This window comes from Alosa sapidissima, chromosome 4 (genome assembly GCF_018492685.1).
Source record: "Alosa sapidissima isolate fAloSap1 chromosome 4, fAloSap1.pri, whole genome shotgun sequence".
Classification (NCBI taxonomy): domain Eukaryota; kingdom Metazoa; phylum Chordata; class Actinopteri; order Clupeiformes; family Clupeidae; genus Alosa; species Alosa sapidissima.
The window spans coordinates 28498831-28519381 of NC_055960.1; the positions used below are offsets into that span (position 1 = coordinate 28498831).

The 20551-nt window shown below is 41.1% G+C and overlaps 2 protein-coding genes across 3 annotated transcripts; both read right to left on the reverse strand.

Moving 5' to 3' along the window:
- Positions 1 to 434: 434 nt before the first annotated feature.
- p4htmb (prolyl 4-hydroxylase, transmembrane b) lies at positions 435 to 7519 on the reverse strand. The gene is made up of 9 exons (XM_042088312.1): positions 6591 to 7519; positions 6316 to 6394; positions 5065 to 5255; positions 4786 to 4882; positions 4463 to 4625; positions 3582 to 3767; positions 3165 to 3255; positions 2933 to 3056; positions 435 to 2571 (listed from the first exon to the last, which is right to left on the reverse strand). Exons 1-9 carry the CDS (start codon positions 6903 to 6905, stop codon positions 2354 to 2356), a joined length of 1464 nt encoding a protein of 487 aa, XP_041944246.1. The 5' UTR covers positions 6906 to 7519; the 3' UTR covers positions 435 to 2353.
- A 384-nt stretch (positions 7520 to 7903) lies between these two features.
- On the reverse strand, positions 7904 to 20286 carry LOC121706471 (myosin heavy chain, fast skeletal muscle-like). 2 transcript variants are annotated; one of them, XM_042088241.1, is made up of 40 exons: positions 20256 to 20286; positions 19344 to 19556; positions 19094 to 19237; positions 18824 to 18980; positions 18311 to 18338; positions 18087 to 18201; positions 17910 to 18002; positions 17762 to 17825; positions 17586 to 17684; positions 17397 to 17500; positions 17164 to 17302; positions 16958 to 17076; positions 16728 to 16877; positions 16456 to 16626; positions 16045 to 16351; positions 15708 to 15781; positions 15502 to 15589; positions 15297 to 15414; positions 15055 to 15178; positions 14732 to 14868; positions 14372 to 14627; positions 14030 to 14272; positions 13749 to 13925; positions 13525 to 13670; positions 13312 to 13402; positions 12835 to 13224; positions 12609 to 12735; positions 12186 to 12304; positions 11909 to 12105; positions 11641 to 11824; positions 11363 to 11528; positions 11147 to 11271; positions 10752 to 11060; positions 10470 to 10673; positions 9422 to 9547; positions 9120 to 9290; positions 8919 to 9023; positions 8730 to 8825; positions 8148 to 8279; positions 7904 to 8024 (listed from the first exon to the last, which is right to left on the reverse strand). In XM_042088241.1, exons 2-40 carry the CDS (start codon positions 19542 to 19544, stop codon positions 8004 to 8006), a joined length of 5817 nt encoding a protein of 1938 aa, XP_041944175.1. In that variant the 5' UTR covers positions 19545 to 19556; positions 20256 to 20286; the 3' UTR covers positions 7904 to 8003. The 2 variants fall into 2 exon arrangements, with proteins under 2 accessions (XP_041944175.1, XP_041944174.1); XM_042088240.1 differs by having other exon boundaries at positions 8730 to 9023.
- Between the last annotated feature and the right edge of the window lie 265 nt (positions 20287 to 20551).

Below are 20551 nucleotides of genomic sequence, written 5' to 3' on the forward strand. Positions count from 1 at the left end.
ATCGACACAAATAGCTACTGATGGGTTACATGAGGTCATAAACCTTCTCTTTACTGCTGTTTTTTTCTGTCAGATATAGATGATCCTTTGAAACATATTTGAAATGTGAAATAAGTCATTGCCAGTTAGTAGAAAATGGGTAAGATCAATAATTAGTTGATCATGTAGTATATTTTTTGATCATTGAAATTGTTTTTGTGTAAATTATATAATTATTATTATATAATTATTATTATTATTATTATTATTAATTCATCAAGAGTTGTTGGTAGGGATGATATCTGACCACTGAGGTTGTTTACGCCCTTCCCATGGAATGGTAGTTAGAACCTCTGATAACAATCTTACAGAAGTTTTAGTAAATTCTAAAACTTATCTGGTATTGTAAGACATATTTGTTGTGCTACTGTTATAAATAAATCAGAAATCATATGTAGTTTAGAGTTTTTTTTGTTTATTTTTAAATGGCTTTTAATGGAACAAGAAGAAACCTGAGAGGCTAGAGATGCAGGGAGTGATCACTTTTCTTTGTGGTGCTATTTTGAAAAATGAAAAGTGATCCAGTGCAATATACACAGTTGTTCATTACAAATAACCTTGACATACACTGAATCAAACTGACTGTATACGTGTGGAAGCAAAAAAGTGAATTAAAACCTGAACTACAGCATCAAATACATAGGAGGTGCAAATAACATTTCTCACATGCTTTGTTTAGTCTAAGGCCATGATAGTCAAACATTGGTGCGTAAGGAGAGCAGATGGTTTAGCACAACTTATTTTATACAAATGAAATGTGTGAGGGAATTTATGAGGAAAACATGAACTATGGGGATGTCATGCACCAATTGCCTATTTCTAAGTCCAGATGCAAAAAATCCTAGAACTAGTTTGTGTACTTTAATGGGAGGCTCTGCCAGAAAAGAAAGGTTTGAATACCACTGGTGTATGAGAACTGCATATTTTGGAAAAAGTATCCCTTTAAAAAACTAGACATATACGGCTGCTTAACACGGGGGTCAAAGAATTAGGCCCGGGCTACACCGGGTCTGCAACCGAAGCGCTCTGTTCACGTAATATCAAAATAGTTTAAGAAGATTTCTTTAACTTTTTTTGAACATATGCACCGCTATCACGTCTGGTGTAGCCAGTTGATTATAGTGGAAGTTAACTGTTGCAGCAGACGCTAGGCGAACGGAATGCTTCAGTTACGTGCCTTGTGTAGCCTCCTTGTTAGTCTCTACAAACCCCCAAATCCCAAACAACTTACAATACATCTAGAATAGATTCTAGAATAAGTGCAAAACGCGCATGGGTACAGCTTTTCAGTGTATAAAAGTATCAAGAATCAAGATCAACCAAGCATGAATATAGGTTCACATGAAGCAAAACCAACTCTCTTTGACATCAATAAACTGCTGCCTAAAATCGTCCCTGAATTCATCTCATACATGTTCCGGTGAAACAGAAAGCCCCCCAGGGGATGGACAAGGCATTTATAAACTCAGTAGTCCACAACAAAAGCCTTAAAAACATCTAAAGTGCTTCAGGTGGAAAAATACTTCAATGTTTTTCAAACAAACACATGTAATTTAACATTCAAACACAAGGGAAACTTCAGCAACTGGTCCTAAATCTGCACACACAGCAGGCAGGATTTTTGGCTAAGTTGTCACACACAAAGGAAGTTAGATCTGTAATGGCTACAGGTACGTCACCAGGGTCATGCTTTTGCTATGGGTGCAGGGAGAGGCAGGGGGCAGAAAAGGATGTTACAAACTGCCTAGTATCATTCACTACACTAGCATGGTTCTGTGAAATATTTCGAAACAGCAGACCACTGAACTCTCAGACCATTGCCACAAGTGACCATCACACATCTAGTTATTGAATTCTCATGGACTACAGCAGAAGCTGGTCAGTCAGTGTTAAAACATGGAAGATGTTCATCATGAACATCCTTTGTGAAAACATTGATTTGTTACTAGAAGATGTATTATTAGAGGATAACACAGCCAGTTGATGATTGAGACATATCACACCAGGGTGATACCAGCATCCTGTCTGAGTGTATATCTTAATAGTCATCTGGACCTGCGCAATCTTATTCACCCTGTTAAATTGCCCTGCTATTGTGCTGAACATCAACTCTTTTAGATAATTTAAATAAATTAGCTATAAAAAATGTCAGTGCATATTTAGCATAGATATGACAGGGTTGGCTGGATAAAGCTTTTTTTTTTCAGACCAGTGAAGTTGTGTGTACAAGATAAGCAAGTAAGCAGGTAAGAGTGTGTGTGCGTGTGTGTGCATAGGTGTGTCAGCTGTGTCAGGAGTACTTTTGGTCTGTGAGCTATAACTCCACATGGGACTCCATGTGGCGAGGGGAGCTGGCGTCTGAGGGCTCGTCGGGTGCCCCCTGTCCCTGCTGCTGGGACACTAACTCCTGGTAGCGGGCCTGCCTGTGGTAGTCCGGGTCCACGTTGATCCAGTTGTTGGCGACCCACTTAGTGCCACTGGTCACCACACAGCCTCCATGCAGAGAGTACTCATCCTGCTCGCCAACCCAGCCTGTAGCACAGACCACAAGAGGACAGGAACTTACATTTCAAACCTCACCATTAAACTTTAACTTCATAGGGTCAAATATACCTCCATATGAGCTAAATTACAAAAGACTGTCTTTGTGCATGTGTATGCGTGTGTGTGTGTGTGTATGTGTATATGTGTGGCAGGGTGAAAGTGTAATTGCATGATGGCAATGGGTTGGGTTATATGTGCATGTGCATATGTACATGTGCATACTGTATGTACATCTATGAGTGTGTGTGTGTGTGTGTGTGTGTGTATGTATGTATGCATGTGTTTGTGGCTGGGTGAATGTGTCTATGCATGAAAGTGTTGAGCTGTGCGTGTGCCAGGCGTACTGTACCTCTTCCATCAGACAGGTAGTTGTACCAGAAGACTGCTGTGCCTTTGGTAGGTTTCACTCTTAGGTTTCCCTTGTCACAGTTCTTCCTTGTGTCCAAGAGATCCACATCATTTTGGATCAGCGACTGAAACACACACACACACACACATAAACAATTAAATCCATATATTATTTTATTAGCAAATCAAATGATGCACACAGAATCATGTAAACAAAGAGAGGCGAGGCTCACCAGTTCTTCATAGGTCCTGTTGTCGGCTACAGGAAATGTAGTTTCTCCACCACCCTCTACTGAGTTCAGGTAGAAGAGCACTGTGATGTACCTTATGCACACAAAAAACACCAAAGAAAATACCAAAGATAAAATAACAGAACTATTTACTAATGCAAGAGAACTACTGGAAGTCCTACAGAACAGACAGAACTTTTTACTAATGCAAGAGAACTACTGGAAATCCTACAGAACAATTTCTAGCATTACAAATAAGTATGTAACATTGATACAATAATTCCATTTTAAGTGAAGATACAACTAATATAAAATGATCTCATTTAATTGATGAAACTGATAACTAATAGATATGAAGTGGTTGTGACGTAACCGCTACAGCTCTATAGATTCTACTGAACTGGCATGAGGCCGCCTGACCTGCAGGAGGTCTCGAAGGGCGAGGAGGAGTTAGCGGCCAGTCGCGTGTGTGTGCATATGGTCTCTGGGTACACAGGCCCGCTGTCGTGATGCCCGTGGTAATGGCCGCCCTGCTCATAGCGCACCACCTGAAGGGGCTCGCTCAGCTCCACCAGCTCTGAGGGCAGACGGGTCAGGAGGGTCACCCTGCCACACCGGCCCCGGGGTAGAGAACGGCGATGGTGGTGGAGGGGGTCGAAAGAGAAAAAGTTCAGCTGAAGTAGTGAGATACAGTGGTTCTTGTATTCTTATACCCAGTTATTTAAAAGGAGGGCTTGTGTTGAACCCTGGTGCATTTCCCCTGAGAATTTTGTTTGTTTGAGTGTACAGCAACCAAATTTGCATCTGAACAAAACATATTCTATCTGAGATGTCCCAGACAAAGTCATCTTGAGACATATTCATGCTAACTGTTGAACAGTTTCTTCCTGGAACTATCCCATTCAAACTGTACAAAACAATAGACCTAAATATGTAACAACATTATCTCCCCTGTATCCAGATTGTTATGTATAAAACCTTACCACCACAAGGAACCGCTTTGCAATTGGTTAGAAGCATGCTATGCCCCCCCCCAGGTATGCGAAAAGGTCCTCAGCTGGTACAGTACACAGTATGGACATCAGTATGGACACAAAATATGGCTGCAGTATGAAAAGGCCGTATGGACAGAACGTATGACGAATTTTGCGTCATCTATTCAGTGTGTAGGCCGCATCCATCAAAGTATTCCTTGGGCCTTAACTAGTGATGAGGATTTTTTCCACACAAGTTGATAAACAGGCCCAGAGTAAGCCAAGAGTGGGGGAGACGCGTGTTGTACAGGCTGCAGTGCAGCGTACCTCTTCCTGAGCTCTTGGAGCACCTGGTGGGCGCCCTGTCCTTGGTAGAGCCAGGTGTGCCTGCTGTTTCTAACCATCTGACTGCGCTTTAGGCCACGTCTCTTCAGAAAGCGCTGGAACGCATCGCCACTTAGCGCACGGAATTCCTCCAGGCTCAGCAGACCTGGGGGCAATGATTTTCATGGTTCCACATAGTGAATAAACACATCTCCATTTGGCGTTACTGATTGTGAATAAGAACAATGACAGCAACAGTAATTATTTAAATTCCTTGTCAATGTTATGGTAAATTCAACTAAAAATTCAACTTTGGCGAGTCTCACCATTTCCATCTGCGTCTGCGTGCAAACCTGCGTAAATCTCCCGCAGGTTCTCTGGAGTCAACCAGATCCCATCTCGAACGCGGGAATGTGTCAGAATCTGCAAGCATCGACAGAAATTACACAGCAACACTTGTCTACTGCCTGTGGTCTGTGACTAACAGACATACACAGATACTATGAGCGACACAGCTAACATAGGCCATTTGCAAATACACAAAAACTCACAGACAAGTGGGTCACCACAAACACTCACACGCACACACGCACACACACACACACCTCCTGCGGCTGTAACTGGTTGTCCTGGTTGAGGTCCAGCAGGTTGAAGATCTCCTCTGGGCTGAGGTTGAGCTGCTCAGCCAGATCCTCCTGCCCCTCTGGGACCATCACCTGACTCTCCATCAGACCCTTCAGCCGGGCCAGCTGGATGACCACGCGACACTCCTCATCCGACAGGAAACCAGGGACCTCTGCAGCCACACAGCCACACACACGAATCGACAAAACACACATACAGACACACACACACACGCAGACATGCACATACATACACACAAACATTCACACACTCACACACACACAAACAGCCAGACAAGCACATACAAACCCCCCAGACAGACATTTAAGGCAGACCAAAAGTAGGCTATACACAGCATAAGCAAGAACATAATGTAAGGGTATGAAGCAAGCAGATACATGGATATCTAGACATGGGTCTGAGGATATACGATATACGTCTGATGATGTCCACTCCTTTGTTGAAGAAGACATAAGTTTATCTGTCAATGTGAAAGATTAAGACTGTACCCTGTAAACCATGACTTCACCCAATATGTAATACAAATACAAGTTTGGAAGCTATATTTTTGCCAATGCTAACTATGTTGTTGTTGGTTCTTGCATGCCAAAGCTCTTGGCTTTTAGCTACTGGTAGTTATAGCGTTCTAGCTAAACAATTTGCCCGTACCACTGCTCAAAACACCATAAGCCTGGTTCACTTGCCCATGGTTTAGAACTGCACAGTCAGATCACCAAGGCTGGCTTAATGGTTAAAACATGCTCTAGAAGTTAATTTTCTTCAGCTTTCAAATTTTACCCAATATTAATTGGTGTGACAGGTTAGGATAGGAAGGTAGGAATTCTATTGTTATCTGTTTAGAAGGCTTGATAGAAACATAGGTCCTGTGTAGGCCACTACTAATGCAAGTCTCATAATGGGGCCTAAACTAATTAATATCATTCAAGTTTGTCACACATAAAGATAAGTCTAAATCAATCTGAGATTGGTCCTTATCATCCTGCTTAACATACTGCTTTGACTGAGAATACCCCCAGCCCAACTAAGTTCATTGAGGGTTCACATAAAATATTTAACCATATAGCTTTTAAGGTAATCTTAATTTTCTTGGAAGGCAATGGAGAATCCCTCCAACCACTGAACCGACCAAACTTGTGGTGAGTCAGAGTCCAACAGATATATCAGCATACAGTACAAGGAGCATGCTGAGTGGAACCTGACTAAATATTTACCAAACAACAGAGGTTTCAAGCTGAGTGTCCTCATCTCGTGTACTTTATTAAGAAGAGAGATCTTCTGCACATGCCCCACCTGCAGGACAGAGGTTTCATTGACAAGGTAGCAACGGTACAATAACTAGCTAACTAATATTTCATACTGTATGATCGTTTCTAAATATGTAACGTTAATCCAAAACCGTTTCAACGAGTAACCATGTAACCATGCACCGCCTGCAAAACGAATTATATCTTTAAAAGTGTTGCAGACTTCAAAAAATGTAGCCTACCCGAATTCCCTCGATGCGAGGAAGATGCATAGTACGTGCGAATTTCTCATGAGATTCAGGTCTATCAAAATCGTTGTGTTTATGTTGCGTGCTACTGGAGAACTCTTTTCTCGATGAGCCGTTATTGTAGTGGACGTAGAACAGCAGTGCTATGACATTAATGATGTAGACGTGGAAAAAGACCATGACGACCATAAAGTAAGACCGCGAACACACACTGCTTTTCTGCAGCGGGACACGCTCACGGGACACGGGTCGCAGAATTGGCGGTGACCCCTCCGGCTCCTCTTCGACACTTTCATGTGCTTCCATCATTTGGTCTCGCGTAGAAAAGGGGATTTTCACCAAAAACAGTTACCCGAGGCTATGCTAGCCCCAGGTCATATATCATTTGCAATGACTGCAACGCTACTTGAGAGGTCGCGTGATTAAAACATTCCAGACGATAACGCTGCTGTTAACCAATGTTGTTGTTAGCCAGCTCGCAAAAAGTTTACGCATGACAGCACACGATTATCATACAGCTATCCAAGACAGATGATCTCATTCCTGTGAGTCGAATTGTTCGAAAACGCCGTTTTCCGTTGCACAATTCAATGTGATAAATGTTCATCACAAAAATACGGACGTAGCCTAAATAAAATACACACCGTATGCGATATCGCCTTTGCAGTGAAGTGATGGAGATGACCGCTTCTTATTTACGTTGTGTTTAGTTGTCTTCCGATGTCCACAACCCATGCACTTGCTTTCTGTTAAACATTCTGCATGATGCCAGCATCATATCATTATTCTCCCTTCAGTTTTAAAACGTAGGCTATTTAAAAACGAAGCAGTTTCCGTATTTACATGCCCCGTATCAGTGAGTTGATAAAACGCCATTGCCCTGACAACTGCGGCATCTCACACCAAAGACCACTGCGGTGACAGCAACCAGGGACCATTTGAATAGATAAAGATGGAGCATGCACAATGCTGCCCGCTGGTGGTGCTTACCCATACCGACCACATGCAGCAATCAACTTGCAAAGGCATAGATATATATACTGACTGGAAAAAATGTTCAACATGTATAGGTCCAATGAGAATGAGCTTAAATCAACCTTGATTATAATAAGTTAACTGTGTTTGTGTGTGTACGTGTGTGTGTGTGTGTGTGTGTGTGTAATCTTCATTACATATTTAGCCTATAGGCCTATCTGGGACAAAAATAGTAGGCCTATCTACAGTGCAAGGCCTATCTAGAGGTCTATATTGGCTACAAATTAAGCTAGCTACTCATGGGACAGATAAATAATAATCAAACACAAAGATTGCAGAAACATCTAACTACTTTATTGATTCAGACCATTCACAAGATCATCATATTATGAGTACTTGTCCAGGTGTGACATTAATAGTCAATTTCGGTCTTCATTCTTCTGCCTCCTTGCCCTGCAGAAGAAGCGAAGAAAAAGAATAAGAACAATAAACACACTAGGTGATGAAGAAAATGCTTGCATCAAAAAACATTTGTTAATGTATACCTAAACTAACAGAAAAATCTTTGTATCTTACCCTGCCAAGATCACGACTCTTGGCCCTCAGCTTGTTGACCTGGGACTCAGCAATGTCAGCACGTTCCTGAGCCTCCTCAAGCTCATGCTGCACCTTCCTGTGTCTGGACAGGTGAGTGTTGGCTTGTTCTTCCTGTAGGAACAGGAAATAGAAAAGTTGCAAAAGAATGTTTTTGGTAAATTCTTAAAAGCAATTGATCGACATGTGATTGTATTTACAAAAGCAACATTATTGGTTATTTCAAATACACAGCAGAGATGTTAAATTCCTATAGGTTGGTGATAACGCACATCGGCCAATCAACAACCAAGCCTATTTATCATCAAAAACAAAATCACAAACATCAACCTTTGTGGACAAAAAACATCACTAACAGAACAGCCTTCAAGAGCGTTTAACTGGGGTTATCAAAGAGCATGTTCCTTAATGGATGTTTCAGTGAATTAAGCCCACAACACCCCCAGAAAGCTCAATGTGGTGATAGTGTGTGGTGTAATAATTACATTTACACTAATATGTGAAATAATCTTTCATAGTGTGGTAAGTAGTTTGTCAAGGAATGTTTATCTGAAATATACTCACAGCTTCCTCAGCCTGTCTCTTGTAGGCCTTCACTTTCAGCTGTAGCTTATCTACCAGATCCTGAAGCCTGGTTACATTCTTCTTGTCTTCTTCAGTCTGTGGAAATATGCATTGCTTTGTAGTTAGTTGTGACCATAATATTATGACAAATTCATTTATTGAAAATGTTTGCATAGAAGTATGCCAGACCTGATATGTGAGCTCCTTCACTCTCCTCTCATATTTGCGGACACCTTTAATAGCATCAGCGCCACGTCTCTGTTCAGCCTCAAATTCAGTCTCCAGCTCACGCACCTTGAAAAGAGATAGTATGATTCCATTAGCATTCCATAGTAAGTATCAAACCCCAATCAAGCAGTCATGGGCCAATATTTGCTTGGGATGTAGTACCCTTGACTCCAGTTTCTGGATCTGTTTCTTGCCACCCTTCATGGCCAGATTCTCAGCCTCATCCAGGCGATGCTGCAGGTCTTTGACTGTGACCTCCAGGTTCTTCTTCATCCTCTCCAGGTGAGCGCTGGTGTCCTGCTCCTTTTTCAGTTCCTCAGCCATCATGGCAGCCTAATTTTGTTTTACATTTGACATTGCATTCTTTTGCACAGGCTGGGCAAAATGTTTAGGTGAATTCATATGCTACATTCACTCGTGACTTACAGTATAATAATTGGAAGAATTGAGTAAAATGGACTCACATCCGTTATGGCTTTCTTGGCCTTTTCCTCTGCATTCCTGGCTTCTTGGACCGTGTCTTCTACCTCCCCTTGGATTTGAACTAGATCAGCCTCCAGCTTTTTCTTGGTATTGATAAGACTAGTGTTCTGTTTAAATACAAATAGGCGTCAGTATAAGTCTTTGCTTTTGCAATTTGTTGATAAATGTTACATTTTCTATAATGGATAGTTACGGTCCTAATTACGATTGGCTGAATCGTGTTTGATTCCGTTGTATAATGAGCCAAACATACACCTTGACCGCATTTCGTTCTATATCATTTTGCTACGACAACGTCTTGACGTTGATTAGCAACCATTCTTATAGATTTCTTGGTGGAAGAATGATTATCTATAATATAAATCGTTACATTTCTCGTTGCTGTGCCTTTATTTTATTAAGTTTTGCCAGATATATGTATGTAGTGTATATGTATTACTGTAGCCTAGCAATCTAGACGCACCCTAGCGGCGGCAAATTAATTTGCTCAGCCTATACGTCTAGTATCAAACCATAGGGATTTCTATTGGCTGACGCCGTGGAATTCATCCAATCACAGCGCTCTATTTTGTTAGAGAGTCTTAAGGCGGGCTTAACAGGATAACGACAGTCCTGTGACGGTGAACAACAAGGAAGGTGGCTATGGCGAACGAAGAGCGGTTGTTTGAATCGGCGTTGGCGTCAACTTTGGGGGAGTTGGACTTGTGCTTTTCTTTGAAAGTTGAGCAACACAATGCACTTAAGTCATTCCTTTCGAAGAAGGATGTATTTGCCGTTTTGCCGACTGGATACGGATATGGTCGTAGCGCTGGCCTATTGCATGCCTAGGCAGTTTGAAAGACAATTCTCTGCCCGCCCCTTGGATTAAGCGAGGTGAATGGTTCGATTCCAGACTATACATTTCAATGATATAGAATGGCCCGCCAGGCTAGTATTACTGTTTAAACATAAATAAAATGAACTAAATAATATTGTATGACTAAAATACATATAGTTATTTGATAAAAAAATGTGGTGGGATGCTCTCACCTGGGAGTGGAGCAGCGTTACACGCTCACTGGCATCCACCAGCTCCTGCTCAGCCACTTTGCGGCTTCTCTCTGTCTGCTCCAGGGCAGCTCTCAGCTCCTCAATCTCAGCCAGCATTAGGGTGTTCCTGCGCTCCACCATGGCAACCTGCTCTCTCATATCCTCTTGTCCTCTGAGAGCTTCATCAAGGTGCAGTTGGGCATCCTGATATTGCAATTAGTGTTATTTCTTATTGTAATTAAAGAACCTCAAAGAAAAAATGTGAATGATACATTTAAATACCTTGAGCTGTCCCTGAACATTCCTCAGCTGTTTCTGAGCTTCAGCTGCCTGGCGATTGGCATGGCTGAGCTGAATCTCCATCTCATTGAGGTCTCCCTCCATCTTCTTCTTGATTCTCAGGGCATCGTTTCTGCTCCTGATTTCAGAATCTAGAGTGCTCTGCATGGTGTCAATCACCCTCTGGCTGTTCCTCTTGATCTGCTCAATCTCCTCATCCTTCTCAGCCAGCTTCCTGTCAATCTCACCCTTGACCTGTGTGAGCTCCAGTTGGACACGAAGAATCTTGGACTCCTCATGCTCAAGAGTTGCCTGAGTTTTTGAAATTCAGGATAAAAGTTAATAGAGCTAGTCACCATCAACATATTTTCATCATTCAAACATCACAATGTTCTCACCTCTGCCTCTTCAAGTGCAGTGTGGATTTCACATTTTTCTGCTTCTATTGTCTTCTTGGACTTTTCCAGCTCATGGATGTTTTTTCCTGTCTCACCCAGTTGCTCAGTCAAGTCTGATATTTCCTCTGTGATGAAAATCAGAAAGATTCAATATGGGAGTACTTGGTGACTTCAATGTCTCATTTATATAGATTGAGTATGCTCAAAGATGCTTACGTTGCAGGTTCTTGTTCTCCCTCTTCAGGGTCTCCAGGTGATCCAGAGTCTCTTCATAGGAGTTCTTCATCTTGAAGAGCTCAGTACTGAGAGAGCGAGCCTCTTTCTGAGCACCTTCCAGCTCAGCCTGGCCCTCCTCATACTTCTGCTTCCATTCTGCCAGCACCTAAATGTGCAATAAGACAATGTAAATTTTCATTACAAATAGATTCATGGATATATTGATTGGCAAATTATGGCACTAGAATCATGTAATATCCAATGCTTGGTATTTTTACCTTGTCAAAGTTTCTCTGTTTCTTGTCAAGGTTGGCAGCCAGTGCGTTTGCTCTCTCTACATCAATCATGAGGTCCTCCACTTCACCTAGGAGTCTCTGCTTGGTCTTCTCCAGAGAGGCACACTTGGCGTTCACAGCCTCAATGGATTCTTCAGCATCTTGGAGACGCTGGGCAAGCTTTTTCCTGGAAACAATTCAGAAACATCATCTGTTATCATATAACAATTTCTAAAATAACTCAATAGTATTTTATTCAACGTCATCATACTTGGACTCCTCCAGCTCCTCAGTGCGTTGGATGGCATCAGTTTCATATTTGGTCCTCCACTGAGCCACCTCGCTGTTGGCCTTGGACATTCCACGCTGCAGCTCAGCCTTGGCCTCCTGCTCCTCCTCAAACTGCTCTCTGAGCAGGTCACAGTCATGACGAGCTGATTGGACAGCATGAGCCAGGGCGTTCTTGGCCTTCAGAAAATATTTAAAAAATATTAATCTACCAAAAAACATTTTAAGGATGAGCATATTTAAGAATTAGCTAAACTTGCCTTGACTTCCTCCTCCATTTGTCTTTTCAGCTCCTCAATCTGCTGAGTGTAAGCTTGCTTGCTTCTAGTCAGCTGAGAGACAAGGGACTCTCTCTCCTCGAGTTGGCGGCCCATCTCACCTACATGTAATATGTGATGTTATGTGAAGAAATGTGATGATAATAGAAAATACTGAGAATTGTCACTAGAAAGTGCAGGTGCTGGGCCCAAGGCATTGCAACAAAAAAAAGTATATAACACTGTGCACTCTAAAGGTCCCTTTCAGTGCCATTTTAATGAGATTCCCTAATCAGTGACGTTTTGAGCTGTATGCTCTTCGTCAGAAACGTCACTGTTTGGGTAATCTCATTAAAAACTGCATTGAAATGGAACAGAATAGAGAAAACTCTTCAAGTAATTTTCAAGTACATTTACATAACATACCATTTTCGGTTTGAAGTCTTGCTTTTTGTACACTTAAATCATTTAAGTGACGTACATTTTCTTCATTCTTGGTTTTTATTTCACTGAGTTGGTCCTCCAAAGTTCTACACATCTTCTCAAGGTTTGCCTGACAGAAACAGTATCAACCTCCTTCATTTGATTGTCGTTGTCATGATGACAGAATCTTTTCAACTTTACATTTTTAGATCTTCAAAAAATCATTTACCTTGGATTTGGCAATGGCCTCCATATTGCTGGAGAGGTCATCAATCTCCATTTTGTATTCACTCTTCTCCTTCTCCAGCTTCTGCTTGACACGCTGAAGATTGTCGATCTGCTCACCCAGCTCAGCCACACTGTCAGCCTGCTTTTTGCGGAGAGCGGCAGCAGTAGCTTCATGCTGCAGGGTGGACTCTTCAAGATCACGACGCAGCTTCTGGAACTCTGCCTCACGCTTCTTGTTCATCTCAATCTGAGCAGAAGTGGCCCCACCAGCCTCCTCAAGCCTCTCACTGATCTCCTCAAGTTCCCTGGAGAGATCAGCTCTCTGCTTCTCAACTTTAGCCCGAGCAGCACGTTCAGCTTCAATTTCTTCCTCCAGTTCTTCAATGCGAGCCTGAAAGAAAGGGTTTTGTAATTCTAAATGTTTCATTAATTAGCACATCCAGCTAAATGCCCAACGCATTCAGAATTAATGTAGCACCTGGAGTTCCTTAATCTTTTTCTGAAGCTGAACTCCCAGTGTCTGTTCATCTTCAACCCTCCCAAGAAGTTGACTAATTTCAAAGTCTTTCCTGTGTGAACAATTCCGTAGAGATGTTATGTATCAAACACCTTGAATGTATTTGTATTCGATTGCATCAATAATAAGTATATTTAACATTTGTATTAACTGGGGATTTAAAAGGTGTCTTACTTCTTGATCTTTTCTTCAGACTGCTGCTTGTCATTCTCCAGATCCATTATGGATTCCTGGGCCAGTTTCAGGTCACCCTCAAGCTTTCTCTTGGCTCTTTCAAGATCCATTCGAAGCTTCTTTTCTTGCTCCAATGACCCTTCCAGCTAGGTTTTGAAAATAAATAAAGTCAATGATCAGAGTTATTATTATACTTCAGAAAAGCTCTTCTTTGATATACTCACATCATCCACTTGTTGTTCAAGTTTGCTCTTTGCTTTGGTCAGAGTGTTGACTTTGTCTTCCTCTGCTTGGAGATCATCCAGAGTCTGCTGGTGTGCCTCTTGGAGGGCTTTCTTTTCCTTAGTTAATTTAGCAATGGCTTCATCTTGAGAGGCCATCTCCTCAGTAAGGTTTTTAACCTTTGAAAGGATGTAATAATGTAAATTAGAACTAAATCTAGTGAATCTGGTGAAACCAATGCTGCTTAGTGAAACTGAATTTATGGAGCAAATGAAATGCAAACCTTGTTTTCTGTAGCATGTTTCTCCTTCTCCACTTTAGCCAGGGTGAGCTCCAAGTCATCAATGTCTTTCTTCAGCTCAGAGCACTCATCCTCCAGTTTCCTCTTCTTGGCAGTCAGCTCAGCATTGATCTCCTCCTCATCCTCCAGCCTCTCAGTCGTCTCTTTGAGTTTGGCCTCCAGCTGGATTTTGCTCTTAATGAGACCCTCACATCTCTCCTCAGCATCTGAGAGGCTCTCAGTTTCCTATAATGAAATAAACCAAAAAATATAGAAATGAAAAACATAATCCTTATCTCAAAAGTTTTCAACCATTTATCTGAAATTTGTGAAATATCAACTCACAGCTGCCACTGCCAATTGCAGATCATTTTTTTCTTGCAGTAGAGTGACCATCTTCTCTTCAAGTTCCTTCTTCTTGGACAAGGCTTTTTCGAGGTCCACTTTCATTTTCTCATAGTTCTCCTTCATTGCTGCCATTTCTTTCTCAGTTTCAGCACTCTTCAGAAGAGGCTTGATCTTGAAGTACAGCTTCATCCATGGCCAGGTTTTCACATTCATGAATGAGCGGATGTTGTACTGTATACTATAGATAGCCTCTCTATAAGAATAAAGAAGCCTTTAATGTTTTAACCAAATGAAATCATCTTGAGTGTCTTTATTCTTTGCGTTGATCTTAGTCATCCTAATTTTATATTTTTTTACCTCCTTTCCATCATCTTGACAAACTCTTTCCTCATTAGGAAGCCACGACAGAGAGCCTGAGTCATTGTGACTAGGATTGCCAGCTTCTCATCTCGCATCTCCTCAAGTAGACCCAAAAGACCAGCTTTAAAGAACACCTGGAAAAGGACAGATTACAGTATAATGCCACACCATAATAACACATGGCATGTTTGTTTTCCAATAATTCAAGATCATGATTAATTTGGCCTAGGTCAGGGTATTGAGAGCAAAAAAGCCAGATACCGGTTGAAAGTGATCTAGTGTTGTGATAGTATCTGCACTCATGCACAACTGTGAATTACCTTTGTGTGTCCAAACTTGTACTGAGTGTGGTCAACATCAATGGAGCCCAAGAGTTTCTCTGAAGCCTTTTTGTTATCAATGAATTGACCCTCCGGGATGACACTGGCATTCAATACTTTGTATCTAAATCACATGTAATGAACGAAAAGATGAACTGAAATAGATTCTAAGATAAGTTTTGCTTTCAGCTGTAGCAACACGTGGTAAAATTTAAATTAAGATCTATGTCTTATGATGATACCGCTGCTTGAAGTCACCATAGAGGATTCTGCTGGGGAAGCCCTTTCTGCAGATTCTGATACCCTCCAACACACCATTACACCTGAGCTGGTGGATGACCAGGAAATTCTCCATAAGACCTAAAATCAGGAGTAAATTGTTCATAACTCAAATGAGAACAGACATGTATGCAGACTGTATTAGTAATTTAATTCAGTGGTTCAAACCTGGAGTCTTTGACTCGTTGGGAATCAAACAGCGCACAAAGTGAGGATGGGTGCTCCTCAGGTTGGTCATCAGCTTGCCCAGGTTCTCCTACAAAGGCAAAGGATTTCAAGTTTAGTTAAGAAAGTAGAAGGTGCTGTGACCAATCAGTCAATACCAAAAAAACCAATACAAATATGTATTAATCAGTTATTAATATGTAACTTACCCTGAACAAGGCAGACACCGTCTGGAAAGAACCACCCTTCTTTTTGCCGGCTTTCTTACCACCACCACCATCAGCTGACAAAATATTACAGTAATTGATTCTCTACTTATTAAACCATTGTAGGTTGTAGTTACATGCAGTTATATATATTTATATATATATATTGAACAGAATGAACAGTATGAACAGAATGTTAACTGCTCAGAGTACATCTCAAAAAGAATCTCACAACTTGTCCTACAAAACTGTTGCTACCCAACATGTACAGTTTGACTTAAAGCCAGAAGTACACAGAGCCTTGCTGTACATCTAAAATGAAATTAAGAATGATTTTTACCTTCAGCTGAGGCATGTGATGCATACAGAAGACATAACAGTTTGACTGAAGACTTCTGGTACAGCTGCACAACCGAGTCGTTCAGTGGGTCCTTGTTCTTGTCCAGCCAGCCATTGATGTTGTAGTCCACAGTGCCAGCATAGTGCACCAGGGAAAAGTGGGCCTCTGGTTTGCCCTTTACGGGTTTGGGTTTCTCAAAGCATTTGGTTTTGCCAAGATGCTGGTCATACAGCTTGTTCTTGAAGGTAGTGTCTGAGGCCTTGGGGAACATGCACTCCTCTTCAAGGATGGAGAAGATGCCCATTGGCTATTAAAAAGATCAAGTTTTAAGATATGATGACTGATGTCTGTGTGTTTCTGTAGACCATTCACATATATATTAGTTTGGGTGAGCCTTGTGAGTATACTTACCTTCTCAATAAGCTCAATGCAGGCAGCCAGGTCCATACCAAAGTCAATGAACTCCCAGTCAATTCCTTCTTTCTTGTATTCCTCTTGCTCCAGCACAAACATGTGGTGGTTGAAGAACTGTTGCAGTTTCTCATTGGTGAAGTTGATGCACAGCTGTTCCAAGCTGTTGAACTATTAGGTCCAAAAATAAACACACACACACAATCAAACCGCTTTTAGGAACCGCCTAATATATAAGTTGAAGTTAATGTATCATTATGATATTTACTCACGTCAAAGATCTCAAATCCAGCAATGTCCAGTACACCTATGAAGAATTGCCTTGGCTGCTTTGTGTCCAGCATCTCATTGATACGGACAACCATCCACAAGAACATCTTCTCATAGACTGACTTACACAGAGCGCTGACAGCATTGTTTACCTGTCAGGAGTAATCGACATTATGAATGCATAGTACAACACAGCATATATAATATGTCATGCCTTATTTTTGCCACCAACCTGTGGTACAGTTTGACCTTTGGTCACAAACTCATTTCCAACCTTCACTCTGGGGTAACACAGAGCCTTCAGCATGTCAGCTGAGTTCAGGCCCATGAGATAGGCGATTTTATCAGCTTCTAAATGAAGTCGATTTCAAGACACATTAAAATACTGTTGGCCCTTGTTAACATTGAAGCCAACATGAAATTAATATTTTTCCTCACCCTCAGTGCCATCAGGCTCAGCCTGCTCTTCTCTCTGCTTCTGCTTGAACTTCATGTTCCCATGATGCATCACAGCACCTGTCAGCTTGTAGATGCTAATTTTCTCCTCAGAGGTGAAACCCAAGATATCAATAGCAGTCTATGGGGACAAATATTTTTCTTGAGTTATTTACAAAGTGTTATGTCTTCAGTGCAGAATTATGAGTTTGGTTATGACACACTCAGATACTTACATCTGTAGCTATGAGCTCTTCCACATCATTGATACTCTTCACAGAAATTTCACCTTGGCTGACCATTGGAAAATCATATGGGTTGGTGGTGATAAGAAGGGCTTCTAAAATATTCAAAAACAAGATAGATATAGTTTCTAATACAATATTTTAGTTTTGTAAAAACTTTCCATTTGCTTAATATCGTACCAATCAGCTCAGCCTTATGTCCAGTGCAGAGCTGGTAGAAGATGTGGTAGCTCCTCTCAGCAGACAGCTGGAATGTCACTCTTGATTTCTCCAGCAGATCTGTGACATGGATATTATTAGGTTCCTTCAATTATATTGAATATTTACTTTTTTAATAGTAGACGATGACCACTTACATGTCTCAATATCAGCAGAGGCCAGTTTGCCAGTTGTGCCAAAATGGATTCTGATGAATTTACCCTGCAGATTTGTGATGAAACAAATATTTAGATGGAAAAAATCATTTAAAAAATTATTTCATATGATATTCTTGTAAATACTTACAAAACGGGAGGAGTTGTCATTCCTCACAGTCTTGGCATTACCATAGGCCTCCAGCAGAGGGTTGGCTGCAATGATCTGATCCTCTAGTGACCCCTGGAGAAGAAGTGAGGTCATTTAGTGAATCTGGTGTTTCCCAAAAAGTGAATATAAATCTGATCTGATGTTTCTCCTACTCACCTGCATTTTGCCAGGGGTGGCCTCAGCTTTCTTTGCTCCTCCAGACACTGCAATTGTTGCAAAGTACTGGATGACACGCTTGGTGTTGACAGTCTTCCCAGCACCAGATTCTCCACTGGGGATAAACAGATGGAAAAGATGGAGTATTACATGTTCCTGTAGCTGAAAGGTAAATTATGTGTATGTGTATCACTGTTATTAGGTTAATGTTGAAGAGTTCATACGTGATCAGGATAGACTGATTTTCACGATCTGGAAAAGAAAAGAGATCTCTTTCAACGATCATCATTCACATGTATAATAAAGAGGCTGACAAAGGCTTCACAGATCAGTACATCATATTACAGATGGACCTCTGAAATATGCTCCAGAAGCACTTTTACCACTATACTTGGGAGCAAATATTGATATTTTCCTTTTTTGTAAACTTTCTGATATTATTGCACACCAACATTTTGGGAAATTATCTTATTTGCTGTCTACCCCAGAATTAGCCTGGCATAGCATAATTAAATGGATTACACCAGTTAGCTAAAACAGTGCAATAGGTTAACTGGTATATCCCACTTGAATTATGGTGAATACTGGTGAATTATGCTAAGCTAGGCTGACGGTCTCGTCTGGATTACTGCACACACAAAAACAAGGGTATGTATCTTCTTATCTGGGGTAGACAGCAAATAAGGTTTCCCAAAAAGCTGTATTTCTTTAAGGTCATATTTATATCAATATTCTACCTTGGAGCATGAACTGATAGGCGTTATCAGAGATGGAGAAGATGTGGGGTGGAGCTTCAACTCTCTTCTTGCCCCTATAGGCTGCTACAACCTGAGCATCGTACACTGGGAGCCACTTGTAGGGGTTCACAGTGACGCAGAACAGCCCAGAGTAGGTCTGTGAGAAAGAACGGGATTCAATGTCATATGGAAGCTATTTATACTCTATTTATTGATTTATTTATTGATTTATTTATTTTAAATGTCATTATCCATTTGTATTTTACATACGTAGATCATCCATGCTGCATAACGCTCTTTGAGGTTGTACAGCACAGCTGGTTCATTGAGGTGGGTCATCATGGCCATGTCCTCAATTTTATCGAACTTTGGAGGATTCATGGGACAGATTTCTTCTTCCTTGACAGTGAGAGTCTGTGAAAATGTGAATCACAAAGTTACCACTTATTACAACTCATACAAGTGGTGACATCTCAGTTGTGCAAACACTGTTCTCTGATTATTGTTTAATATTACTCACTTTCCCACAGAGAGTTTTAACAGTGGCTTTGCCGCCCTCTCTTTTCTCAAGAACACCTTTTAGGTACATCTCATCCTTTTCTGTCACAAAGAAGGCTGTTTTCGCATCAAATGGTCTGTTCTGGGCCTCAATGCGCTCCCTCTCTGGCTTGCGGAGGTATAAGGCCGCCGCGCCAAAGCACTCCATCTCTGCATCTCCCATGTTGGCACTTTACTGACAGATAGAAGTTGGAGGTTAGTTTCTATAAGTCTAATGCAATGACCAGGATTTTCGGCCTGAGTTTTGCTTATGATAAGCTGGCCAACTACATGCTTCCACATGCTAGCCATTGTTGTCTTTGGTTATAGCATATATATTTACGCTATGCATTTTAAGTAAACAGTATGCAGTATTACTTGTGGTTAGTACTGCAGGGCGTGGGGGAGCAGTGGTACCATCACTGCCTGATAAAGGCGGGTTCAAATCCTGAGCCCGTCATTGAGACACTGTGGATGAAAGTGTTTGCTTAATAATAGCAGTCAATGGCGTTAGTAGGCAACACTATTTATTTATCATTTAAGAACTGAAACAACTATTGTAATATCTGACCAGATGTTCCACAATTCTGTGATGTAAAACTGCAGTCTTGTGAGTCTCGTCTCGTGAAATGATTGACTGATAATGATAATGATAATGATTCTCAGTGGAATAATTAGGTCTTCAGAGACCTTAACTAATTGATCAGGACAAGGGCACATGCAACCAATCAGTGCAGTCGTCTGTCTGTTAATTATGTCCCGAGGTGTTCTGGATGAGCAACGAAGGACTGTGTATTGACAAATAAACATGCACAGGTTAATACATGAAATGACCCATAGAGAGCACAATTTATGGGTTTTGAAAATGACAAGTAAAAAAAATATTCTGGCTTACCTTCTTTTCCTCCTACCAGAGGAAACGTTTTCTTGTTATAAGGAGAAAAAACATGATTCAGTATGTTCAGTATTAAGACTAAAATACCCCAGTGATGAAATAATACAATAATAGTTTGGTTTCCTGTCATAAATATGTACTGAGGATCCATAGAAAGTTACATTATATTGTTTTCTAATGTCCATTCATTTCATATATTAGGTTAGGGCATGCATACTGTCCTGATATTGATTTATAATTAATTATTGAAGAAATCCTCATTATTGGTCTATGAAATGCATTTTTACCCTGTTGGA